At 38.3% G+C, this 26,760-nt stretch overlaps 2 protein-coding genes across 8 annotated transcripts in view; one reads left to right on the top strand and one right to left on the bottom strand.

Moving 5' to 3' along the window:
• Positions 1–16,332, top strand: part of Lrrn3 (leucine rich repeat neuronal 3) — a 29,270-nt gene extending 12,938 nt beyond the window's left edge. The window contains exon 2 of the mRNA XM_050158676.1: positions 13,330–16,332. Within this exon, the coding sequence (XP_050014633.1) occupies positions 13,685–15,808 (2,124 nt within the window). The 5' untranslated portion in view covers positions 13,330–13,684 and the 3' untranslated portion in view covers positions 15,809–16,332. The remainder of the gene's footprint in view (positions 1–13,329) is intronic.
• Immp2l (inner mitochondrial membrane peptidase subunit 2) overlaps positions 1–26,760 on the bottom strand; it is a 786,207-nt gene that overhangs the window by 401,885 nt on the left and 357,562 nt on the right. The gene's annotated exons all lie outside the window — the stretch shown is intronic.

Raw genomic sequence — 26,760 nt, 5'->3', positions numbered from 1 at the left:
ACCAAGTACAGTTGTCAACATTCATGAGAAATCATGAGAAATAACACAAAAGTCTCACCATTAATCCTTTAGTCCATTCTGTTGTTGGTTTTAGGAGAAAGCTCTAAAGACAGGCTTGAAATGAAGGGAAGTTCAAGGTTGTAGGAAGGGACAGCAAACGGGGGTACTTGCTAAGGGACCATTTGTGGATTCCTGGTAAGCTGTTTCATTTATCCCAACTTTCAATACGTATAGAAACAACCAGGTTCTTATTCCATCAGAGCATGAACAAAATTGATTCAAGCTGTGAAAGTTGTAACTTCTTAAACATTTCAGTGACTAGGAAAACAAAAAGGAGAGAGAAAGAGGGGGGCAGCCTTATACTTGTGAAAGAAAGGGAGGAGGGACAGAAGGAGAAGTTAAATACAGACACGAGTCCAATATGGAGGCCAACTTGCTGGAATGCATAGCGCAAAGAGAAACTATGACATTTTAGGAACTTCCAGCCCAGGGTTAAGCCCATTTATGCAGCATAGGGCTCATTGAGAGAAAAATATGTTTCTATCCATGTAGATTATAAAAGAAATATTCACTTAAAATCTTTTTTAAATGCCCTTGAAAATTAACTTGGATCTTCTTCATAAACGAAAGAATTGATATATCAATATGCTGAAGAATTGCCAAACAGATGTCAAATAACCTTCCTTTTGCAATAACAACTTTCCTACAAACCTGACATCTAGTTATTGCAGTTAACACTGCATATAGAGCTCAGAAATTATACAGCTGAAGAGGGAAATATTAATACATGACAGCGCATTGAGAGGAGACGAGAATGGGGAATCGCAAATGTACATCAATTGGCCAAACAAGGCTACCTATGTTAGCAGCTTCCGTGAGAACAAAATTCATTGACTGACAATTTGCATCAAGTTTGCCTGCTTATTTTGCAAACCACAGAAATGGGTTGCTGTGGCAACTGCCACGTGCAATTTAGCTTGCTGTAGGGAAACGTCTCTTGGAGTACCTTTTAAGAAACAAATACACCATGCTTTTTAGTCTTCCTTCCACCCTAGGGAGACAAATCTCTCAGCACAGACGCCTATTTTTTTTTCATAGCTTTAAGAATGGGCCTGCTTTTTATCTTTGCCATTTATATTTCCTGTAACACATATTTATGGGGGAAAAGGATAAAGAAATCTATAAAAATACTACTTGCCCGTGTGTCTGGGTCATGGCAGAGATACTGCCTATAGCATCCCTACTTTGACCAACACAGCTCTGTTAGCCACATTAATGCCACTATTATACATATTGAATCCCTGTACACTACCAACAAGAGTCTAAGGGCCAATTCTTTTTTTTTTTTTTTTTTTTTAATTTTTTTTTATTAATTTATTAAAGATTTCTGTCTCTTCCCCACCGCCGCCTCCCCTTTCCCTCCCCCTCCCCCAATCAAGTCTCCCTCCCNCCCTCCCCCAACCAAGCCCCCCTCCCTCGTCAGCCCAAAAAGCAATCAGGGTTCTCTGCCCTGTGGGAAGTCCAAGGACCACCCACCTCCATCCAGGTCTAGTAAGGTGAGCATCCACGAAACTGCCTAGGCTCCCACAAAACCACTAGGTCCAGTAGAATCAAAAACCCGTTGCCATTGTTCTTGAGGTCTCAGTAGTCCTCCTTGTCCGCTATGTTCAGCGAGACCAGTTTTGACCCAGGCTTTAAGGGCCAATTCTTAACACAGCAGCAAAGGCAAGTTTATTTTCCTAGGTCAGAACAGACACCATTCACATTCTGGGAAGCACCCTTAATCTCATAACACACTTTCTATTTTCACAAGCACACTAAACAGGTCTTTAGGACATCCACACTGGTGTTCGCACTCACCACAGCAAGCGGCTCACTATCTTTATGCTAAGTAAAACAGAATACTCATTCCTGCCCACTTCTCACACAGATGCTCCAAAACTAGGAGGCAAAGTATCTAAAATCAATTCAGGAATCAGTTTTCCTCCTTGCTTCTGTTTGCTTTATTCTATACTTTCCTGTTTGTTACAAGGAAAATCCTGACTTGGTCTCCAAACGCTAGGATTGCAGACCTCCACCACATGTGGCTCTGTTCTTCCAACTCAGAGACAAGATGACAACTTTTCTGACCTCTTCAGAGGCTGGTGTGATGAGCACAGATGTGTCTTCTCCCTCCACCAACGCAGCCCCACGGGAGTTTGTCCCTAGTGGTGCCCATAGAGATCATATTTTCAGTTTACAGACGCAGCAGGGCAAAGATAAGGAAAATACACCTGCTCGAAGGGACTAGAGCATTATAAGTAACTCTATAACAACAGGAATTAAAATGGGTGTGAGAAAAGAATTGGCATGCTGGGTGCTGTTTTAAATTGCCCTCACAACCCTTCAGACATGGGTACCAGGACTGTGTGGCAACTGTTCTGGGCTGGCCCATTCATTATATACGACAAAAGAAACGGACTCAACACATAAATGCATTTCCCCCACTTTTCCTTAGGCAACAATAAAGAACAATCAATTTAAAAATAATTGGAGAAATTTGTGTTTTGCTCAGACGAGTAAAAGAAAACATTCATTCAACAGTACCACACAGAATCGTCTGCTTAATAGCACTCCTAATATGTTATGCATTTATTCAATCTACTTCCTTCTATATTAAAATGCAAAAACAATTACTGTGGATGTAAATCCTAGAAAACAATCAAAGTTTCTATTAAATCAGAGAAGACATTAGGCTGCAGTGTGATTTGAGGATGCTCATGAATAGACAATACTTGGAATTTCTCTCTAGGATGTGAAAAAGAGGGGACCAGAAACACACATTCCTTTCTGCCCCTTCTCTTCCCTTCTCTTACTTTTTTCCCTCGCTGCCCTTTCCTTAATAATCCAGAGTTTGAAAAGCATTTTTCTTTGATGTCTAATAATTCAAATTATGGAACTATATAAACCTTCTTAATGCTACACATAAACCTTGTAACAGGTACAAACTCCTTTTCAATACTTCATTATAAACAATTTACGTTCAACTGATCAATCAGAGAAATACTAGGCCTTTAACATTTTTCTCCTTTATCTCTTAAAAAGAAACTGGGTAACTGTTTTATATGTATATATAAATCTACATTAAAGCCATTTCTCTTCATTAAAAACTCAAAATACATGTTCAAGAAAAGGCAATTGAACACGAAGCTATGAAGAAAAGGATCTGTGTGTGGAGAACAGGTATTTTCCATTTCACCGTCTGAATGGAACTTTTAAAATCCACAGGCTTTAATTGGGGGCGCTGCTACAGTAATAATCTCAAATACGAGATTCAATAAATGTGTTTTCATACTTTGATTAAATGTCAAGGCCACAGATTTGTTATTTCAGATCTGGTGAGCAATAATTTCATTGGATAATAATGAACTCCTAAAGATTTATTGGAAGCACTCAGCTGCCCGTTACAAAGCTCCGATTCATTTACAATAATTTCAGCTCTGCTGATAGAATTGCAGCATCTAGCGTACAGAGCTCACACTCGGAAGCACGCTTTACTTAACTTCCTATGTGTGGTGTCTGCGGAAACTTAACACCAGTGTTTGCCCAGTACTACTCACAGGAGATAGCATTGGAATTTGCATCAATTTTTTTCCTTCACAGAGTGTACACACACACACACACACACACACACACACACACACACACACACACACTTAGCAGAGTGGTTTTCTTTTCTGAATCCACTGCCGTAAGTGTCACTTCCTGGCAATTATTCCCACTCTAAGCCACGCTTCACTAAAGACGCTACTTCACGGGTTGTCAATGTGACCATTATTGTCCATTTGATCACTATCAGCTGGAAGGAGCCAGGTCTGGCCTCCAGCCACACCAGGCCAGTCTTCGATAGTGCCTTTCTCGGCACTTACCCTCCATTATCCCGATATTTGTTATTACTTTTTGTTGTTGCTACAACACTTTCCATGATTCTTTTCAAATCCTTTAGCACTTCCAGACATTAAGAGCATATTATGCCCCCATTTACATGGTTCCCTGTGCTGTAGCAAGGCCAAAAATTATGAAACCCTATGTCTTATGTCTCCGTTATTATGCTATTACCATACATATAGCTTACAAAAAACAACTGAAAACCACCCCCTCATTGAGAAAGATATAAAAATAAATATTGTTTCCTTGGGTTTACAGACAGCATATTTACTAAAGGTCTTATACAGGACAGATAGAGTTGGAGTGTTTTTTTAAGATTATTTTTAACAGTCTGAATTTAATTGCATATCCTTGTATGACAGTGTTTTCATGTGGGCTTTGTTCTAGTTTCATAGTGTCCTGAAATAAAATGCATGCATAGTGATGTCTCATTTGCTAAGTTTGTATCCTCATTCAGTAACCCACTCATCCACACTGTAAGAGTGAGATGAGCAAGGTAAAGTGACTGCCTGGGATAGCAGCTTTTAAAAGAAATGGGTGTCATCATAATTTATACTATTAAAATGACATCCATTCATCCATTCGTCTAGTCATTTACTCACTTCACAGATATTTATTGAGCCACAATGCCAGTCACTATTTTGAGCATTAGACACACTGGACAAAGGCCAGCAAGAAGCAAGATGGCTCAGTTGGGAAAGGCAATCATTGCCAAGACTGGGTTCAATCCCTGGGACCCACATAGTGGAAAAGGAGAACTAATTCCCAGTTTCCCGCTCACTTCCACACGTGCAAAGAAACAAAACAAACAGAAAACAAGCAAGAACATAGTTTCTGAAAGTCTTGGCTTCTATGGCTTCTATGGAAGCAATGGCAAGTCATAAATGGAGAGCTCAATGAAGGAATCTACAAATAAAGCACCACTGAAGAGAAGAGTTAAAGCCACAATTTTATAATCATTTGATGTGTTCACTGCTATGTGGTAAACCTTTATTTTTTCTCTTTAAAAGAGTAATGTTGAAGGTCATTGTGTTAGAAGGAAAGCATGTCTGTGCTCATGAACTGAGAAAGACACTGGGCTGGCATGAAGGTACTCTCTACTCACGAGGCTGGCCGACTAAAGGACCCAGGTGTGGCTAACAGGGCTTTATGGAACACGAGCTAAGCTATAGATGGCTCATAATGGAGGCAGGATCTGGAACCAAGTTAAGACGGCATTATTATACTTGGACCAACTCATCAAATATTTCTAAACCTCCCTCTGTCACATGAGAAATGGACATAGAGCTGTCAGGATTATGGCAGAACTCACACAAAGTCGTGGGCGGAAGCTGAACTGAAGTGGATGGAGTAGCTCATTAGTTTGACCATTCCTGCTATTTTTGTTGTTCGTTGTTGTTAATGGAAATGATAAAGGCCTTTAAAAGAATCTTTAGGACCAGCCCTATAGTAAAAACTAGAAGGATGAGTAGACTATGAAAACCCTATCTGTCCATGGACACTGGAATTAATCTACATTGCAGAAAATGGCACGCCATTTATAATCTATACATCACACAAGATGTGGCAGTTCCGACCAAAACAATATTATTCCCTCCAAGAAAACCCAAGCATCAGAAATGATGAAAAAAATTTAAGTTTGGCATTTATTTTCATTTGGGTGCAGAAATGAATGTCTGAGCACGGTATGATGTGCAGACATGCCACGGACATGAGAGCTGCATCCATACCTTGCTTGAAAGATTACTTAGAAGCTCACAGCTGTAGCTCAGGAAGCTTTTTTTCAAGCCTTCAATCGCACTTTTGTTTTGCTATTTTAAATCCTTCTTGTGGCCCCTGAACCAAAACACAGCAAAGATGCTTTAAGCAAATTGTCAAGAGTATAATAGGAAAAGCGCGGAGAATGAGGAAAATCTGGCGCAATTTTGAAATTAAAATACAAATCAAGGCTCATTATAAAGAATTAAGGCTCCAGACCACATCTGTGTGGCCTACTCCCTCAAGAAGAGCACCGTGTATCGCTGATCTCACGGCTGTCAGGGGCTCACCCTGCTCAGCTGAAAGAGTGGTCCTGCAGTTTTCTCAGAGCATGTGAGGAAAGGATTTGAGAATGGGATATGATTATTATTTAACTTCCTTTCAAAACATATTTCATTGTCTCAAGGTTCAGCAATAACGCCGGCAGTCTATGTTTTTGTTTCCTTTTTCTGTTTTTTTCCTTTTAAGCAATGAGTATTGATTTCAGGGGTTATCCTGGCATCGGATAACCATTAGAGGGCTCATGGCTAGAGAAGACACTTCTCCCATCTCAGCATTCCCTGGCTGCCTCTAATTCTTTGTCTCTCGATGGTGCTCCCACCAAACTTCCCCTTTCATGGCACCATGTCCACGAGCAACACTAAATGACCTAAGCAGGCTGTGTATGTGGGTATACGTGCATGCATGTGCATTTTCTGCGTGTGTGTATGTGTGGTGTGCACGTGTGTGTAAAAAATAGCTACTAAAGACAGACCATGATTTAGAGAAGAAACAATTTTTAAAAAGCAACGAGTGTCAAAATTTGATTATAATTTGGGCAAAATCTGAAACACACAGGGTCTGTAAACTCTGAGCCACTGTTAAGGTTCCTCTAACAACTGACCTTGAGACCCCTGTGATAGCGTCAGAAGTACACCCTGCTGCCACTCCGCGTGTGACTGGCTTCTTATCCAGATCCTTCCTCCCCATCCCCACAGGCTAGGGACTTTTTCTTTTTCAACTGAATTTATCAAAGAGAAAAAAAAAACAAGCTTAGGACATCTTTTGGCTGTCACCTATTTTTGCAGAGCTGATAAAACAGAAGGCTTTCACAACCGAAATCAAGACAGACTAACAGTTTTTGGGGGAAATATACGCATGCTTATGATACCCATCCGTGCAGAAGGGAAGGCCTGAAAGTGTGGCTACAAAATAAAATGAAGCCAGAACTTCTCTGTTTCGTTATTTTAATCTTACCTGACAAATGCCCAGTCTTTAAATAATTCAAAGGCTAGCAACTACAAAGATGGCACATTTTGACTGTCTTTCAATGAAGACAAAAAAAAAAAAAAAAAGATTTTAAATTGCTTTAAGTATTGAGGTCATTGCCCCAATGCTTTTTACCATAAATGGAAGATATTGAAATAGGTTTACATCAGACATGTATCTCCAAATCATGACGGTACAAGGTAGGATATCAGCCTTTTCCCTGTTACTCAATCAAGAGAGAGTGCCAAAAAAGTCACATCCAATCCTCGATTGAACGTCCTCCGAGATAGGGAAGACGTATGGCATCTTCACAGATGAACCCACAGCACTAACTTCTCAACTAAACTGGGGGTGAATGAAAGAGGAGGTCTAAAAGCTAAGGCAAGGACGCATATTCAGGGAGGCCTTTTCTGTGACTCATGTGAGTACTAAAATACAGATTGACAGTCATTTAACCAAAACATCTTTAGACGAGAGTAAAAACGGGCAAAAGTCAGAAACGTTCAGGAATTTCTGAGGAGAAACAGAGTAACCCAGCACATGTGCACATGCATGCATTTTCACAAAAAAACATCTGTCATATGTGTATGTGCGTGTGTGTGTAATTAACCAATCAAAAAAATCTCCAGGGTTGAGCAAGGGATTAAGTGAGCACTTGTCTAGTATATACAGGGGTAGAAGCTCAGTGCTGAATACACAGATGCTTACGTGAGCGTGCGTGTGCACGTGCACGCATGCGCAGACACAGACACACATACACACACACACACACACACATACACACTTACACAAATGCCTCAAAACTTGCACAAATCTGTATTTGGTCAGGTCCAAAGAATTATTTTAAAGATTACTTGTGATCGTAGTACTATTTCCATGGTATCGCTTGATAACCTTTCCAAAATACGTTTTGAAAGGACATTAAAAGCGATGAGAGCCTAAGAATGTCATGAAATTCCAGCACACGCCCCTTCAGAACCTGCAGGTGAATGGTGCTATTTCAGGAACAGTTTGCAATGTAGTGGGTCTCAGTGGGTGAGGAACATTTGGAAGCAAAATGAAGAGATTTGAATCCACGGCTGTGTTCAGATCAAGGCACCTAAACCCTGCTGTTGGCCTCCTCTGTAGCTGGTTGGCCTTCAGTTGATGACTTCAGTGCCGCTCTCTTTCGTTTACTACTGTGTCGATAAAAGCAGGAAGTGAGATACTAATAACGGCCGACAATTAATTTGGAATAATGACAGACAACTAATTTGATAGCCTATAAAGCCCATTATGAGTAAAATTCACTGATCCTAATTTGTTAACGGTGCAGGATAAGAGTAATGAATACAAACATGATCAGATAAAGAATTCAAAGGTTAAACTCTGATAAGTGAATTAGCACCTAGACAGTATCAAATACTTTTATTCGCACAATAGTTTCACGTCATATAAACTTAGGATGTGAAGAGGTCCAAATATCACATAACCAATTCTATAGGTGTTCTGCCCATAGTTCCAAAAGTGTCTTGTAAACCAGTGCCCATGTTTCTACATGAAAACAAGCGTTATTTGCCTGATTCAATAAACAGGTCTTTTTAAATATAAATATTTGAAATATTCACTTTCTGTAAAAGGTGACAAATTTAGATAGCCGGGTTTGAGAGACTAGAAAATAAATGTTTTCCAAGTTAAGAAAGAATGGTTGTTTTTGTTGGGATGTGTTTAGTAAAACTCAGCAATCCTTTGGGGTTATGAAACCTTCAATTAGCACCGGAGAAAGGCTGAACTATACAACAATGGACTCTAAAGTCAGATAAGAGGAGGATGGATTTAAAGATCTTTATACAAATGAACTTAGCAATTTGTGACAGAAGAAAGGGGGAAGCTGGGTTTTAATGTCTCCATGGCAACTTGCTATCTTCACCGACTTTTCCCTTTGAATCAAGTATCACAATGTTTCTCTTCCACATGGTGCGGCCTTTATAATGCACATAAAGAGGTACAAGCGAAAGGCACACTTTCTTCCTAAGTCGTAAAGCTTCACTGAAAGGACAGTAGGCTTTAAATTTGCCTTGCTCACCTGTCTCTCCACTACACTAAGGGAGCATTTTATTATAAACACCATGAAAGACCAGATGACTCTTCATGTTTGGGGACTGCCTGCCCACAAAGAGGAGATCACTTGGGAACTGGCCAACGATGGGACATAGGCAAACATGGAACAGGACCACATTCTCTTCGCTGAGGACAGCACAAGCCTCTTCTCCGTTAAACAATACCTTATGGAATCCTGTCTAAAAATAATTTTAACTTTTTTAGATTCCAATCTAAAATACATTAATAAGAAATCTCAGCTTTGATGAGTGTCTACAAGCATTAAAAAATAGGACACAAGAATTCTTAAAATTGATTTCTTTTAGTGACTTGAATGGGAAGGCTTCTTGCTATCAGTATTCCACATAAAATATTCCAGGCCTGCTGCTTCTCTGCATGAAAAATCTGCGTGCGGAGGTGACAGGAAAAATTAAATAAGCTCTGGGAAAAATTCAGGAAGTACAAAGGGACACTCATATTAGGAAGAAATATCCCACACTTCCAAGTGTTTCCTAAGTTAAACAAAAGGGAGGGGAGTTGAGCCAGGCCACAGAAAAGGTTTAGTGTAGCTCTAAAATTATAATAAATGTCTTTTTTAAAAAAAGGTGATTTATAGAGTGAAAGGAAAACACACTAATGGGTACAGGATGCACCTAAAACCGTTTGCTGAAGGACTGGGTGGATAGGAAAGTCACAGGGAGACTCCCTGCTGAGCGCCACTGAAGGCTGAAGGCTGACTGTGAGCTTGCAGGAGTTCTCATCATGCCTGAGCATCTTTCTAGCCACCATGAGCTGTGATAAAGTTTTCCATTCTAAGGACATTTCAACATCATTTAAACTTTTAACATTTTCAATTTATATAGTTGTAACATGAGTATATTGTCCTTAAAACCAAAAGATATAAAACAATGTTTTAAAATTCTTCTTTATGAAAGCAAACAAAAGCAGCTGAAAAGAACAAAAGTGAAGTCGTGCAAAACAAGTTCCAGGACAGCTAGGGCTGTTACACAGGGAAACTCTCAAAATAAATAAATAAATAAATAAATAAATAAATAGGAACTCATTTGTGTTCCCGATGCCTCATCATACCAAAAACTTCAGTCACTTTGAAAAATGTACTCTGTTCTTAGTGACACGTATTTGCATAGGGCTTCATTACCACACTTTAGGGAAAAGAGCAAGAAATTCTGTCTGCACATTAAGTACTTTTTACGCATTAATCAGTCAATTCATAACTACTCCTAAAATCTTTAAGACTTGAGTCAGAATACAGATTTTCTCTGAAGTATGAAATCCTTGATAAATGATGGCACATAGGAAACTACTTAACTATATCGTAAGTTGTGATTGAGTTCACATGTTCCTGAATTTGAAATGTTTGTTTCACAAGGTCTTTATCTCTTATTCCCGGTGATCAAGAGCAATGAATGGCAGCTGGAATGTTGGGGCCTGGGAGAGAAGGCGGAGGGTGTTCTTAGGAATTCCGAGCTTACTTACAGTACATTGCAGCTGCTCAGCTTATTTTTAATTGCTTAGTTACTTATTTTTAAACTTTTTATAGCAATATATAGGAAGAGGAAGAAACCTCTTTTAAAATCAGCCATACAGCTGAAATTCTCCAATGAGCAATCGTGAAAACATTTTCTCAGTAGTGAAACTGAGGCACAGGTTGAAAACGTGGCTACATTTTAAAATGGCTGTAACGTCCATCATTTTCTCAGTCTCTAATAGATTCTTCATAAAGAAAGGTAACATTCCTCCTTTTAAACTATCAATACAAGAGAGGGAAATTGTTGTCAAGTCCGGTGGTGCATGCCTTTCTGAGTGCCGCTTACTGTTGGAGACTTGAGTCATTTTTAAATTTTTAAATTATTTGATTTTCTATCATTCAATACAAACTGTGGAAAGACATGCTTATAGGTTATTTATCAGCAAAGTGTTAACTAAGTTCCAGCTCAAATAAATTTTGAGTTTGTACATCACTATGGAAACTCTTAGTTTTACAAGTCTTCTGGACAAATGTAGTCAAATTCCACTGTCTCCACACTACAGCTAAGCAATTAGAGGAATGGAATCAGAAAAAATATTCTAATTAAATATGAATATAAAATTTCAAAGATACCCACCAAAATAATTTAAAAAAGTTCCATTCTTACATTAATCATGTCATTTAATAATTCACCTTCTGGCTAACTTGCAGGATACAGGCTCCCTACACACAGCAGGAGAAATCAGATCCAACCAACTAGCTGGCAGAAGGTTTGGCTCCTTCATTCTCGGTTGAGGGATTTATTAAAGCACACAGAAGTGCATTTTGTAGCTTCCACTGAGGCTTTTTCTGCATCTTGGTCATAAGGGCAATTGGTTTCTATGCTGGTTTCATTCCTGTAGACTTCCGTATTCCAGGTCTCATGCTTCTATGTGTTCTATAGTTTACTAGTGCTTTGTCGTCCTGACTGAAAGTTCCCTGTAGGAAGTTATAGTATTCATGGATGTTTGTCTCTACTGGCTATCAACCCAATAACTGAAACATAAAAGCCACTAAGTTAAAATGAATAGGACCACAGATAGAGTACATCAGTGCTTCTCAACCTGTGGTGGTGACATATCAGATATTACGTTGTGATTCACAACAGGAGCAAAATTACAGCTATGAAGTAGCAATGATCTCATTTTATGATTGGATTCCTCACAACATGAGGAACTGTATTCAAGGATCAACGCATTTGGAAAGTTGAGAATCACAGCTGTAGATTTGACTTTTAAAGTTTAACATTCCTTTGTGTTATCCTCAGAATTAAAACTTGAATCTTATGTCAACATATAGTTAATATAAAGTTTGTATAAGTAGTACAATAAATACAAATAAGATCAATTAAGTTTATTGAAGTTGAAAAATGAACAAATTGAAGTGCTTACATTATATGTTAATGATGGAAACGTACATTACTCATGGACCAATTCACTGGAATCCAAAATAATTTTAGAGCATGTGCTACATTCCAGTTACTGTGGTCAGGAAGTGGAGGTAGCAAATGTCACGTTCTTGAGAAGGTGTGACTGGAACCATGACATGCTGAGAGGCAAGACAGACAAGCTGTATGAAAGGCAGGCTCCCCAGAGGACCTGGGCTTCACGTGTGAGGAAAACAATTCAAGTGCCTCTGACTCAAGGCAAGTTAGTAGCTAACTGAGGGGGGAAAAAAATCACAGTTCAACTTTAGATGAGATCACATTTCTGAGTGTTAAGGGGAAAAGACAAATTAGCTTGAATTTGAACTGTAAGTGATTTATCATTTTTAGAAAAAAAAGGATTTCTTTATTTTGAAATAGTAGTATTTCTAAGTCTTCAAAGAGAACTCATGTCTTTGGAAGTTTATGTGTGTCACTGAAGCATCGACCTTATCCTCACCTGAGCATGCCATTGTAAGCCATCAATAAGGGAGGCAACATGCCTGGCTGTCTAAAATATGTGAAGAGAGTGGAGTGGGCTCCACAGCAATGCATCTGGGTGGAGCAGAGACCTAACTACGGTGTCCTATTAGGTAGATGGTACATCAATCTACAAGTTGCTTTTGGAACCCCTTATTTTTCTGTGAAAAAAAAATTACCAGTGTTCATTTAAAGAAGGAACATCCACCTGACTCGTGGGATATAGTTGCCTTTTACTGTTAGTGGCTGATGGGGTGTAAACTATTCTCAATGATAAATAATCACATTTTAATCTGAAGTTAATTTTATACAAGTATATCTACAGTAAGGTAGATTAGTTCGCCTCCAAATCCTGCAACTCTTAAGTCACTTTAAGCAAAGCAGACTTTAGAGAGGTAGGGAAGAGGGTGCAAATATCACTACTTAGCCCATTGAGCAATCAGGAACAATTTGGCTCCAAAGTGCTAACTCTGAGGACTGGAGGAACTCGTTTCGCTAGTTGACTATAACAGAACAGCATTGTTTCCATCCAGCACACAACAAAACCCACCACCCTGCAAGGCTATTTTCTTTTATTTTAATCACTATAGTTAATTTTTAAAGACAAAGCAAACTACAACTTAAATTGAATGGAACTATAAAATAGAACTGAAACAACTGGAAAATTCTGGAAGCATATTTATTATACTTAATGAAGCCAGTATTCTGAAGAATAAGTTTCTTGATTCACCTCATGTCTGGGCCAATAATAAGGACAAAATCATCAGAATGTATGGAAATAATTATAAACTCTAATAATACTATATATGTGAAATAATTATAGTTAAACATTAATTATGAACTTTCCTCTTGAACTAATTCTTTCTCTCCCTTTGATTGCATTTAGAACAATGCCTCTATGTCTGCAAGTGCCGGACAGCATGGAATTTGAATCTTGGGTTTCTAAATAAATGAACTGCTCCACATCCTACGACGATCTATACGTTCACCGTCTTAAAAGCGTCCATCAGCACAGTGTCACTGAGGAGACAGCAACCATCTTTTCTTCACTATGTGTGCCATTTTTGGAAAATACATCTGTGGCCCTCACAATTATTTCCATGAAGAAAGCGCCTATAGCTCCGTGGCGTTCATCATTTGACAGATGCAAGCGCTTCCCTCATCAGTCAGCTTGTACTGAACTTACTGGCGGTGGCTGGAATCCTTAAGGGCCTATTCAACTTCTGAAGACAAAAGCTAAGATGAAGGACATGCCACTCCAAATCCATGTGCTGTTTGGCCTAGCTATCACTACGTTAGTACAAGCTGTAGATAAAAAAGTGGATTGCCCACAGTTATGTACATGTGAAATCAGGCCTTGGTTTACCCCCCGATCCATCTACATGGAAGCATCTACAGTAGACTGTAATGATCTAGGGCTTTTAAACTTCCCAGCCAGATTGCCTGCAGACACACAGATTCTGCTCCTACAGACGAATAATATTGCAAGAATTGAACATTCCATAGACTTCCCAGTGAACCTTACTGGCCTGGACTTATCTCAAAACAATCTGTCTTCAATCACAAATATTCATGTACAAAAGATGTCTCAGCTTCTCTCTGTGTACCTCGAGGAAAACAAACTAACTGAGCTGCCTGACAAATGTCTGTATGGTCTGGGCAACTTACAAGAACTCTACATCAATCACAACTTGCTCTCCACCATTTCGCCTGGAGCTTTTATTGGCCTACACAACCTTCTTCGACTTCATCTCAACTCGAACAGACTGCAGATGATCAACAGTAGGTGGTTTGATGCCCTTCCTAACCTAGAGATTCTGATGATCGGGGACAACCCCATCATCAGAATTAGAGACATGAACTTCCAGCCGCTTCTCAATCTTCGCAGCCTGGTTATAGCTGGCATAAACCTCACGGAAATACCAGACAATGCCTTGGTCGGGCTGGAAAACTTGGAAAGCATCTCTTTTTATGATAACAGGCTTATTAAGGTACCCCAAGTTGCTCTTCAAAAAGCAGTAAACCTCAAATTTTTGGATCTAAATAAAAATCCCATTAACAGAATACGAAGGGGGGATTTTAGCAATATGCTGCACTTGAAGGAGCTGGGGATAAACAACATGCCTGAGCTCGTCTCCATTGACAGTCTCGCTGTGGATAACTTGCCTGATTTAAGGAAAATAGAAGCTACTAACAACCCCAGACTGTCTTACATTCACCCCAATGCGTTTTTCAGACTCCCCAAGCTAGAATCCCTCATGTTGAACAGCAACGCCCTCAGTGCCCTCTACCACGGGACAGTAGAGTCTTTGCCAAACCTCAAAGAGATCAGCATACACAGCAATCCCATCCGGTGTGACTGTGTCATCCGCTGGATCAACATGAACAAGACCAACATCCGATTCATGGAGCCGGATTCTCTGTTCTGTGTGGACCCGCCTGAATTCCAAGGCCAGAACGTTCGGCAAGTGCACTTCAGGGATATGATGGAAATTTGCCTCCCGCTCATAGCTCCCGAGAGCTTTCCTTCTAGCCTGGATGTAGACGCCGACAGCTATGTGTCCCTTCACTGCAGAGCTACTGCGGAGCCCCAGCCTGAAATCTACTGGATCACACCATCTGGTCAAAAACTATTGCCAAATACTCTGAGAGAGAAGTTCTATGTTCATTCTGAAGGCACACTCGACATCAGTGGCATAACCCCAAAGGAAGGGGGATTATACACTTGTATAGCAACTAACCTAGTTGGTGCCGACTTGAAGTCTATTATGATCAAAGTGGGAGGTTCTGCTCCTCAGGATAATAATGGCTCACTGAATATTAAAATAAGAGATATTCGTGCCAATTCTGTGCTGGTGTCTTGGAAATCAAGCTCTAAAATTCTCAAATCTAGTGTTAAGTGGACAGCCTTTGTCAAGACTGAAGACTCCCATGTTGCCCAAAGTGCTCGAATACCATCGGATGTCAAGGTGTACAATCTTACTCATCTGAAACCGTCTACTGAGTATAAAATTTGTATTGACATTCCCACCATCTACCAGAAAAGCAGAAAACAATGTGTCAATGTCACCACAAAAAGTTTGGACCGCGATGGAAAAGCTTATGGAAAGAGTCACACAGCGTTCATGGCCTGTCTTGGAGGGCTTTTGGGGATTGTTGGTGTCATGTGTCTTCTCAGCTGCATCTCACAAGAAATGAACTGTGAGGGAGAACGCGGCTATGCGAGGAATTACTTTCTCAAACCGACTCTGGCATTCAGTGAGCTTTACCCCCCTCTGATCAACCTCTGGGAACCAGGCAAAGGAAAAAGCGCGCCCTTGGAAGTAAAAGCAACTGTCATAGGTGTGCCGACGAACATGTCCTAAAAACAACCAACCAAACCTACTTCAAAGAAAAGCTCAAGACTGCAGTAGTGCTAAAGAAAAACAAAAAAGAACAGACAAACAAACAACAACAAAAACAGACAGAGGAAGGAAGATTCAGCGTCACCAGTGCTGCTCCTGGCCAGTGGAAACATGAAAGTTCAGCATCCGAGTTGACGGGCTTCAAAGGGTACTGTGGCAACCAAATAAACCAATCCCATTTTCTAGAACTTTCATGTAACTTTTATGTCAGGACTAGAGTTAACGTGAACAAAAACGTTTCTGTATTTTTTTTAAGTATAGAAGAGTAGCTGAACTGAGCAATACCTCCTCCTGTGTTGTATTACACGTTAGCCACAAGTTTTTGCAATGACCAGATAAACTTGAATTGACACACGGTGTAAGGAAAAGGACAGATTCTGTAGAGTAGACACAGTGAGTATGTGGACCTCTTTTATAAGGAAAAATACATTTTGGATTAAAATCAATTGCTTTTGTCTTGTTTTTGTTTCTAAATAAAGAATAATTTCTGGGAAAGATCATTTGACTACAAGTCGTTTAAATACAGTGTTTTTGAACAGTGTCTTCTATACTCACATTTGGAACATTAAAAGTGAGACTTTTATTGGGTTTTGTAACTACATTTTTTTGATATACAAAATGGATTCTAGACATCAATTTATCGATATTAAAAGGTGATAACATTATATTTAACACTTGAATTATTAATTGAAGTAAATCCTCCAGGAAATTATGAATTCACTTAAAGATTTTTTTTTTCAAATAGGGAGCTTTTGGAAGAGGATTTATCATTAGGTTCAAATGATGTAAATCCAATACCGGAATAAGTCAAGGTCTAATCTCAATAATGAATGGATCAGCTGGAATCTGCTGCTTTGAAAGATTTGCCACATTCCAGTAGGACTTATTCATCTAAGCCTCTTTCCCCATCTCCGTGAGACTTTAAATACTGAACTTCAGGTCTGCATCAAGTATTTAGAAGCCTGCTACACCACAAACACAGTTAGGAAGTTACGCGTTCCACTTTAAGAGCAGGGTTTTAGAATTTCACTATAAAATAGGAATAAGTAACAACACTTTATAAGGTTCAACTTTGTGAACTCTAGATTAGATTTTTCTCGACTCTACATTAAAAACAATATAATCTAGATGATTCTGGTGTTCTGGTAAAACAAAATGCAGTTTAGATTTAGGAACAAGGAACAGCATCTATCTGTCTATGCAAACTAAACTCACTTCATACTTGCTATGTAGCACAGGGTGGCCCTTAACTTATGATTCCCCTGCCAGAAATCCGGAAAGAGTTTCATTAACTAAGAAAAGGATTCTGAAAGTGACTTAGGGTAAAATACATCATCAAAGTATAACCTGCTAAGGCAACATATAAAGTCTCTAAAAGCACAGGTTAAAATAACCCAGATTATAAAATGAAAATATTATTTTAAAATCCTTTATATGAAGTGAAACAATTTTACTTGAAAAATTAGTGAGAATGAGAGTTTTAGTCCTTTTATAAATAAAAACAGTCCTGCAAAAACGATTGCATTTTGGAGCAAAAAAAAAAGGATTCTAAAATAAAAACACTGATCTTAAATGTAAGCCATAGTTTTAAAAGGGAAATTGTTTTTCTCTCCAGTTGGGAGGTTCTAGTTTATATTAATAACTATTGTGTGCTGTTCCTAATCGACATTTTACAGTAAACTGAGGGCATATTATCAGCACGTCACCGCCCTGTAAACATTCCTAGTATAGCAGTCATATCAATTTATTTGTTGGTACTCGACATTTCTTTTGTGTTAGTATAGGCAGTTTCTAATTAAATCCTAGCTGGTTTTGACAATGTGGAAGGTAATTGCTATGAACTCTTTAAAATGAAAAGCCAAGCTGTGTTAATTTCGACAAAAGGAAAATATGGAACTTGTTAATTCAGTGTGGTTCCCAAGCACAGATTTTCCGACCTGATGAATCGCTATCACACAGAAGCTGACATTAGAATTCATCAGTCAGACACGCTCATACATCACTACGAGTTTCAGCACCACGGATAGAGCTCTGTGAGGCTCAGCTATTTATCAAAAATTTAAGAGCTGAAATATGACCTATTAGGATGCAGTTACTGTATCGGTCAGCAGGAAATTAAGCGTGTGTCTTGTGTTTCTCTTCAGTTTACCTTCACGAGGAACCATTGCACTCATAGATAAAGCTTACACTTTCAAGTGTCACATAACTTTGAAAATTGTCATAAAATAAGCACCATTAATAAATAAGTAGAAGGCATATTAATGAAATTTTGTCACCAAAAAAAATCAACGCAGGCACATAAAGCATGCCATGATTTTATTTAAGTCTTAATTCATGTATCATCAGGGAAGAAAATAATTTTCCTTCAGTAATGAGAATAGTATTTAATATTTTCTATATAACCTCCCAAACAATCACAAAATTAAATGAGGATTAGTCAAATATAATTTACAGGTGAACTGTACCATATAGAATCACCTGTTACAATGGAGTTTACCTAAGGGGAAAAAATTCTAAAGTTTTCCCTTCACAAATACCAACTTATGTACTTACCTATATGGAATAAAAGAAACTCTTGCAAAAATTATTTGAATAGAAGAACATAATCTCACAATTTTTAGTACAAACTCAATTTTTTTAAATAAGAATCATGCTATAACAATACAAAAACTACAGTCATGATTATGATTGTGTAATGAAGTTTGATTATCCTGCATATACAGGTGCATATACCTGCAAAACTGGTACCATTACATAAGAGATGAAAATTTCCTATTAACTAATAAGAGTCTAGCTGTCCTAAAATCAGAGTACAATACTTTATATGTGCCAAGATGATAACTTTATGTGCTATCAGTTATTTCAGTGTGTAACACATACACTTCCAGAGAGTACAGGATTTTGAGGGGAGAGTAAGTAACTATTACTACTGGAATATTACACTAAGCTGTTTCCATTAGCTTGGAGTGCAATCCTTCAACCTCTTGAAAAGCTAACTGTAAATGGCATGGCACGGCAGGATGGTGACAGCCTTATACACCCGTTTATTGAGTCTCCTGGCTACAAGCATTGATCTGCACTATTAGTTTATGGGACGCCACTCTATGATGCCATCAACTCAACATGCAGTTTCACAATGAAAACTATCGCCATTTGCATGACTGTATGGAAAAGCACTATAAAGACAAACACTATTAACAAGGTCAAGAACCTAGAATGCATAACAAAGTTTTGATACATTACTACTTTCCCTAGGAAGAATAAAATGGAGTTTTGAGGGAGACAGATAGATGAATATAAGAGAGATAAATATGCATTATAATTATACAAATGTTTGAGATTTTATTCTAGTTAGACAGCAAAATTTAATCTAACTATGAATCAGAATAAACTTAAAATGATTATTACTCAGTATATTCATTTACTTACATATTGTGCATTCTCAGGAAATACTTATTGGATGGCTATTCATCTTAGAAAAAACACTGAACAGCAAAAATTCCCCTGAACAGAGAGATCTATATTCTACATTTTCTCTAACATTTTCTCTACCAAGTTTTCACAATATTTATCAACTGTGATTCTTAGTAGCACCACAGCACTGGTTTGAAATATTACATACTCACACCACAGAACTTTTAAGCTCAAAATATCTTACTTATAGAAATATGTTAATATAAGGACTTGTTAAAATATATTAATGATTTTATTCTCTTTATTATTAAAACTAGCCTAATACTATCTTTAGCCTGATTAAACAGAGAATCCTATTTACTTACCATAGATCATTTCTAACCATAGAAACATGTTTTGTTTTTTTTTTACTTCACTGAGGGAATTTGGTTATTCTAGCAAATGTGAAGTTAAATTCAAGAAAGTAATTTAGCGCTGACCAAATGTTTATATCTCCTTCAAGGAGAGTCACCTGACTCTGAAAAGATCTCTCACCTACTCTTAACAGATCTGCCAATAAGTGATCCAGGAAAAACTTAAATTCCTTCTATTAACATGTCAGATAAACAATATTCAGAACTGTCGATTTTTAATCTGTCAATTGCAAAATTAACAATAAAATACCATAGTTTAAAGGTGTAAGTTTGCTATAGATGGACAAGATTCCAACAAAAGTCCCTGTAAGTGTTATAAAAAGCAGTGAAAACCTCCAATTGTATTTATCACCATTCAAGACATCTAGCTCTTCATTCCAATGTCTGCTTTTCTAGAATATATGGAAAATTAATAGAAAGTAATTTCTGTATTGGAATTTTCATGACATAATAACATCGTTTTCATTTCAAGGAATAATGGCATTTGTAGGTATCACAAAGCCTTATGAGTTTGTCTTTTCTAGCTGATGTATTTTTATAAAATCATAGCATTATGTGACCATGGTAAAGAACAAGCAAAGTTCTCATTAAAGTATTCATTATAGTGTCTGAGATTACCCATTCAAAAATTCAATTGAGTTGTTCACATGTAGCATTTAATAACCTGTGGTAGAAATAGCGGAGTAAGCTGTGGGCATAGCTTGACTTTCTTAATCCTCACACTGAGGAAATCAGAGTATAATATAAATAGCTTCCTGGTATTTGGATATCAGTCTCCAAGCTGGGAGAGACAGAATTGGTTCTTAAACTATTAGAAGTAACATTGTTAAAATAATGTAACCAAATGCCAAATAAATTCTTCAAAAGTATATGACACAATATTACCACTTATTATTGGTACTGAATTGAAGTCAGAAACTTAAAATAAATGCATCCTTCATAGCTACAAAGAAAAAAACTTACAAGCAGTAAGAAGCAAAAATTTCTATCTGCAAAATAACATAAAATTGGCTTCTCATTCCTGTCTGCTACTCAGTTAATCAAAACACTAGCATTTTAGTACTTAATGTTTCATAGAAGAACACTTATTTTATGAGGATTCCAAAACCTGCTTTCATTCAATAGCATCAGCAAATCAACTGAGATTTGTGTGTGCAATAAAGCACAGTCCCCCGTCTCTCGAAAGGCATGCACGCTAAGAAGCAAAAGCCTCACCTCTCTCTTATAGTACCATTCATTCATATCAACAGAAATTGAGTATTTATAGCATAAGAAATACCTATATTAAAAAATTGTGTGGGGTAAAGGGAACTAGATTTCCTTTCAATGGATCATGTGCGCCTCAATCCAGAACTGTTCCTGAAGTAACTAGTTAATAGTTCAGATATTGTCCTATAAGTGATAAAATATCGCCTCAAAAATGTTACTATTCATATTAATGTGGAAAAACAGAGAAAAACAAGGAAACATTTACCAACACTGAATGTCAGGCTCAAAATGGGCAGTGGTTTTTAGGAAGTTACACCAGGCTTAAGAAAAAGAACATGAGGAAAATGAACTTCCTAACAAGGAGACAAGAATATAATAGACATTTCTTTCTCCCTCTGATGTGGGATTCCCTTCTGAATGCTGTGAATATGTCTTATTACCATTGGTTAATAAAGAAGCTATTTCAGCCTATAGCAGGTCTGTAAGTGACATAGAGAGAGAGAGTAGGCAGAGTCAGAGAGATGTCATGTAGTTGCTAAAGGAGAAAAAAGCCAACCACAGCCAGAATCTTATCAGTCGGCCACACCCTCATGGCAATACACAGATTAATAAAAATGGGTAAATTTAATATGTAAGAGTTAGCTAGAAATATGCCTAAGCTATTGGTTAAACAGTATTGTAATTAATATAGTTTCTGTGTTATTATCCATTTCTGGGCAGCCAGGAAACGAATGAGCAGCCTCCTTCTACAAAATCCCTCTCCCTTCTTCTCAAACTAGCTCTCTCTCAGAGAGACTATTTTAACCCCTTTAAATAAAATCAATCTATTGTATACCTGTATAGATGACTAATTTGCTCATGCAATATTAATATTCCCATTTTGTATCCTATGTTACAACTATAAATATAGTGTCAAAGAAGTTAGTTTTTTTTCATCCTAAACAAAATGAGAAACATAAAAACAAAAAGATACACCAAGCATGAGAAATAAAAATACCCAAGTCTATCTAAGCATGCCATAGTCCATGAAAATGGGTGATTTGGGAGACGGAAACAAGACAACATAAAGAGACACGGGATTTAGCTCAATGGCACAGCATAGCACTTGCCTGGCATAAACCAATCCCCAATCAATACCATAAAAAATGGAATAATTAGAACTCTTAATTATTACATCTAACTACCTCTAACAACAGGTTCTTTTAAAATATTCCAATCTCAATTTTGCATCAAAACATAGGAACAAAGTTTGCTGGATTTCTTTGACTACTTCCCGAAGACAAATAATACTAACAACAACAACAACAACAAAAAGGTGGGGGGGAGAGGGCAAAAAGCAAAGAAAACCTAAGCATATTGTTAAATTTAAATAAGCATATTTCCCAAGTACTCAGTAGGTACACAGTCAGGTTCTATTAAAAGACTTTTCTTTCTGTAATTATTCCCATATTCACCTGATAGTTGTCATCTATCAAATCCAAGTCTACTAGCTGTGAGTGAGGTATGGTACGTCACCAGATAAATGAGCTTTTCAATTCTCAGACCGAAACTACCCCACAACATTCTACGTCAGAAGACACCTTCTGCATTTCCTTTAAAATACAATGTGGGGGTGGCACAAGCCTTTAATCCCAACACTTCCAAGGCAGGAAGGCAGAGACAAGGGGATCTCTGTGTCTCTGTGAGCTTGAGATCAGTCTAATCTACAGAGCTAGTTCCGGGACAGACAGGGCTATAGAGACAATCCCTGCATTAAAAAAAAAAAAAAACCAATCAAAAAAGGCTGACAAAAAGGAAAAAAAGGGCCTTCCAGCTTCCTGCCTAAAGGCAGATTCCTTGACCAGCAGTCAAGAAACACTGGGACACCAACAGGTTAGGGTCAGAAGGCACTGCTGGCGACTTCTGGTCTGAAGTAACCTTCCGGCTCTCAGGAGAGCATGTTGATGAACTATGTGCTATAGTTCTAGAGAGAACACTGGTGCTGAATGCACTTCCGATGACACCGATTGTTCAGTGATAGATGGCATAGCAAAAGACTTGAATAAAAACCAACATGTCCACGTGATTAAAGCCTGCAAGTGACCATTTAATAGAAAGTTAGTCATCCAAAGCTGCCAGTCAAAGAAAGGAGGTGGCTGTTTAAAACAAATATTTTCATAAATAAAGATATCCCCTTACATTAAGCTGGGATGGGAGGATAATTTTACGTCTACGAAGTTTGTCAGCGTTCAGCAATTATTCACTATGAATGCCTGAAAATTACCACGCTCATAACTTGTCTCATTCTCAGTGACTTCTTTCCACCTTGGTTTACATCACTGCCCTTGCCTTTCGTTGGGACTTCTAAGGAAGCTTGCTCGGAAACCAGTAGCAGCACCATGCTGTAAAACTTCATTTGTAGCGTATCATATAAAGAAATGGGTTTCATTATGGAATTTACATGCACGGTCAGCTTTGCTTGATCTCCACCATGCCCACCAAGCAAATATTTTAAGCAGAGAGGCAAGTCATAGTCCATATCACCTGCATGTGTGTATTATCCATTTACTATTTACTGGGATATACGTACTAGAAATGATATCAGCTACTAGCCATTCAGAGAGATGCCATGGCAAATCCTTTGACATTGAAAAAAACTTCCAGTGAAGAAGTAGATACTAATGAATCAATCTGGAGGGTCCAATACATTAAAATAGTATCATAGTAATTACAAAAGTTATAGGAACAGCTAATAGGCATTGAGGAGTATAGAGCCTTCTAAAGGAGCCTCAAGGGTGGCAAATACACATTGTTTTATGTAATCGCCCACCTAGAGAAGAGGAGGATAGACACGGCTTGAAAGTCGTAACAGGCTGAAATATTTAAAAACCATCAAAATACTGAGCGACTGGAACACAGTTCTAAAGAAAGGAAGAGCAAGAACCAGCTGGAGACGATACAGACACTGGTCCAGGCCAGTGTACCTGGTGCTAGCCAGAGGGAAACTAGGGTCGCAGAGGAAAAGGAGCCAGGTTAAAGCCATCAGGACTACTTTACAGGTACAAAGACCTTCTTAGGCTTTTCCTAATCTGACACCACACAGACACATGTACCTCCTCAGGTATGCATCTGTAATCTGTGTTAGGACAGACCAGGATTTTAGGAGCAACTAATTTCATATTTGTTTTCAAAGTGCATCCCCTCTGAAAATATCAAAACAACGCTGTGGCTCTCCATTGCCTCGGCAAAGCAAATGAGTGAAGTAGAGCCTAGACATTCTGGGAGGTTTTGTACAGAAAACCTCAAATATAATGTAGATTTGTGGCATATAGCCTTGAATGGAAGTGTGACATTTTCGACTACCAATTGCTTTTCCCTTTTAAATTTTCACAAACGTGTTACATGGGGCTCAGTAAGTACCTAAGTCTAAGAACAGGCAGAGGCAAAGGCTCGGCAGCCCCCCAGTCCGTGCCCGCGCTCTGTGAAGCACACAGTTACAATGTCTGGGTGTCACGGGTTCATGTTCTATCGTGTGTCTAGATGGGGTGCTTAGGTCATACTACTTTAATATGCACAGCAGGTATGCGGCTAGAACCCACATCTTCTATGCTCTTTGGATACTGTTCTTGGTTAATAAGAAAAGCTCATCTATATACAGTTATGGAATACAGAGCTTCCTGATCTCTCATCTTGCTGCTCCTTTACACCTGTGGTAGTTTTATATGACTCAGATAGGAATAAAACATTTATTGATAATAAAGCACGAGGAATTCATCTCAAAACAATTCATTGGTATGGATATATTTTTCCACTTAGGAAAGATGAAATATTTGCATACTAATGATATGGGTATGATTGCTGACTTTCATATAACTTATAAATTGCATAGTTCAAAATGACTAACACTTAAGACACAGTATCTTCAACATTTTTCAGCAGTCATCAGTATTTTGATTCTATAACTGTCAATACTGAGAAGCCTCCTTTGCATAAATACATAGTACAAAAGGTAGAAGTCTGCCTAGGGCCAACAGAGATTGTGCAAAGTCAGTCCTGATCAGAAGACAAAATTCATTTAATGACAATTTATATAACTTGAATCAACAATTCAAATGGAATTTTTTTTTTTTTACCAAACAAGTATTCCAATGCAATATAATCCAAAGATATAACAATTTAATATTTATATGCTGAGGGATGATAGTAAGGAGAGACTGAAATTATTTGTTTTTATAATGAAACCATTAGGTTTTGATATGGTGTATACTATACACCACATTATGTTTTAATATAATGTTTTAATTATTATTTAATATATATTGATTAATATTTAATATAATTAAAATTTAATACATATGTTTTAATCTGCGCCAAGGTGCTTCAGGCAATGTGAGCTGATTCCACAGAGAGTATTCTGTGTACTGGAAACAAACCTAACAGAAGCAACAAGCATGGCCACTGCCCAGACTCCCTGAACTCATCTGGAACATGATTTCAAATTCATTTGTGATCACAGCTCATTCATAAAAGTTATACTCCTCACAAGTTTTGTGATGTCCCGCATTCATTTACACAATTCCCACATGAGGTTCTGACCAAGAGTTTAAGAAGCTGGGGTCAGAACTGGAGAGATGGCTCAGGAGTTAAGAGCACTGGCTTCTCTTCCAGAGGACCCAAGTTGAATTCCCCAGTACTGGCTGTAATTCCAATTTCAGGAGATCGAACCCCGACTTCTGGCCTCCAACATTACTATACGTACACGTGCTGTACAGACATAGATGCAGGCAAAACACCTGTATATGTTCTAAAACAAAAGTAAATAAATACAAAAAATAAAATGAAAAAAAGAATCTAAGATCAAAAACATAATTAAATTATTAAAAAAGTATATTACATCACAGCAATTTAAGCCTTAATGTGAAAGACACAAATTAAACTATTAGGTTACCTCTTCTGTTATGGAAAGCAAAACTCTAAAAATCCTTTTTCTACCCATATTTCTCAAAAGTGCTTTAGGTAACTGTGATATTAATGTATTAACAGAGTTAATTTCAGTTCTTTAAGAATATTTCTTTTGAAAAGTTCCTGAGGATTTTCACCTGAAGCAAAGGACCAAATTCCAAAAAGAAAAATAAATTTGGTAAAGCAGATCCACTTTCGTTACTATTTAAATGCTGACAGTTAAGTATCTGGTACCCAGAGGCAGATCCTTGGTTTATTGAAGAAGACACCAAGTTGCCATGGCTCATGGATCTGTTCCAGTCATTAAGATACAGGTGACAGAAGAGAGCCACACAGCCTTTCAGACAACATCCAAATGCAACAGCAGACCGAGCGGTTTTATATGTAAGAGGAAACCTGACCCAACATGAGGCCATATTGCTCAGGTCAACAGTTTCTCAGAGGACTACTTGGAACACCACGTAGAATATGTGCAAGTCACTTGTCCCAAACACCACCTCGTTCTAAAAAGAAATAAAATAAAAAATAAAAAAGTCGGCGCACGGCAGCGGGCGGCCGGAACCGGACGCGCACGGCAGCGGGCGGCCGTAACCGGACGCGCACGGCGGGCGACGTAGCTGGCGCAGCGGCCGGGACCGGCGGGTACTGACACAGTGGCAGACAACGCAGGCGACAGGGACCAGGGCAACACCAAGAGCAGATCGCCCCAGGACAATTAAATCAAAGAGGTAGGCCTTTGGTTGGCGAGGTCCCGGGCAAACAGGGAACTTGGTTCTTTTCCTGAAGACCCGTCTGAGGGGTGAGAGGGATCTTGGCCCCTGGCAGGAGCCAGGAAACAGAACGAGGGAATTTTGCAAGAGGAGCCTCTGGCCAGCAGGGAAACCTGATCTGGTTTTAAAAGACCAATTAGAGATCGTCAATAGGAGGAGATGGGCA

Source organism: Alexandromys fortis, unplaced genomic scaffold (assembly GCF_014885135.2).
Source record: "Alexandromys fortis isolate MF-2015 unplaced genomic scaffold, M_Fortis_MF-2015_v1.1 scaffold_101, whole genome shotgun sequence".
In the NCBI taxonomy this organism is placed as follows: Eukaryota; Metazoa; Chordata; class Mammalia; order Rodentia; family Cricetidae; genus Alexandromys; species Alexandromys fortis.
This window is presented reverse-complemented; position numbering and strand designations above follow the sequence as displayed.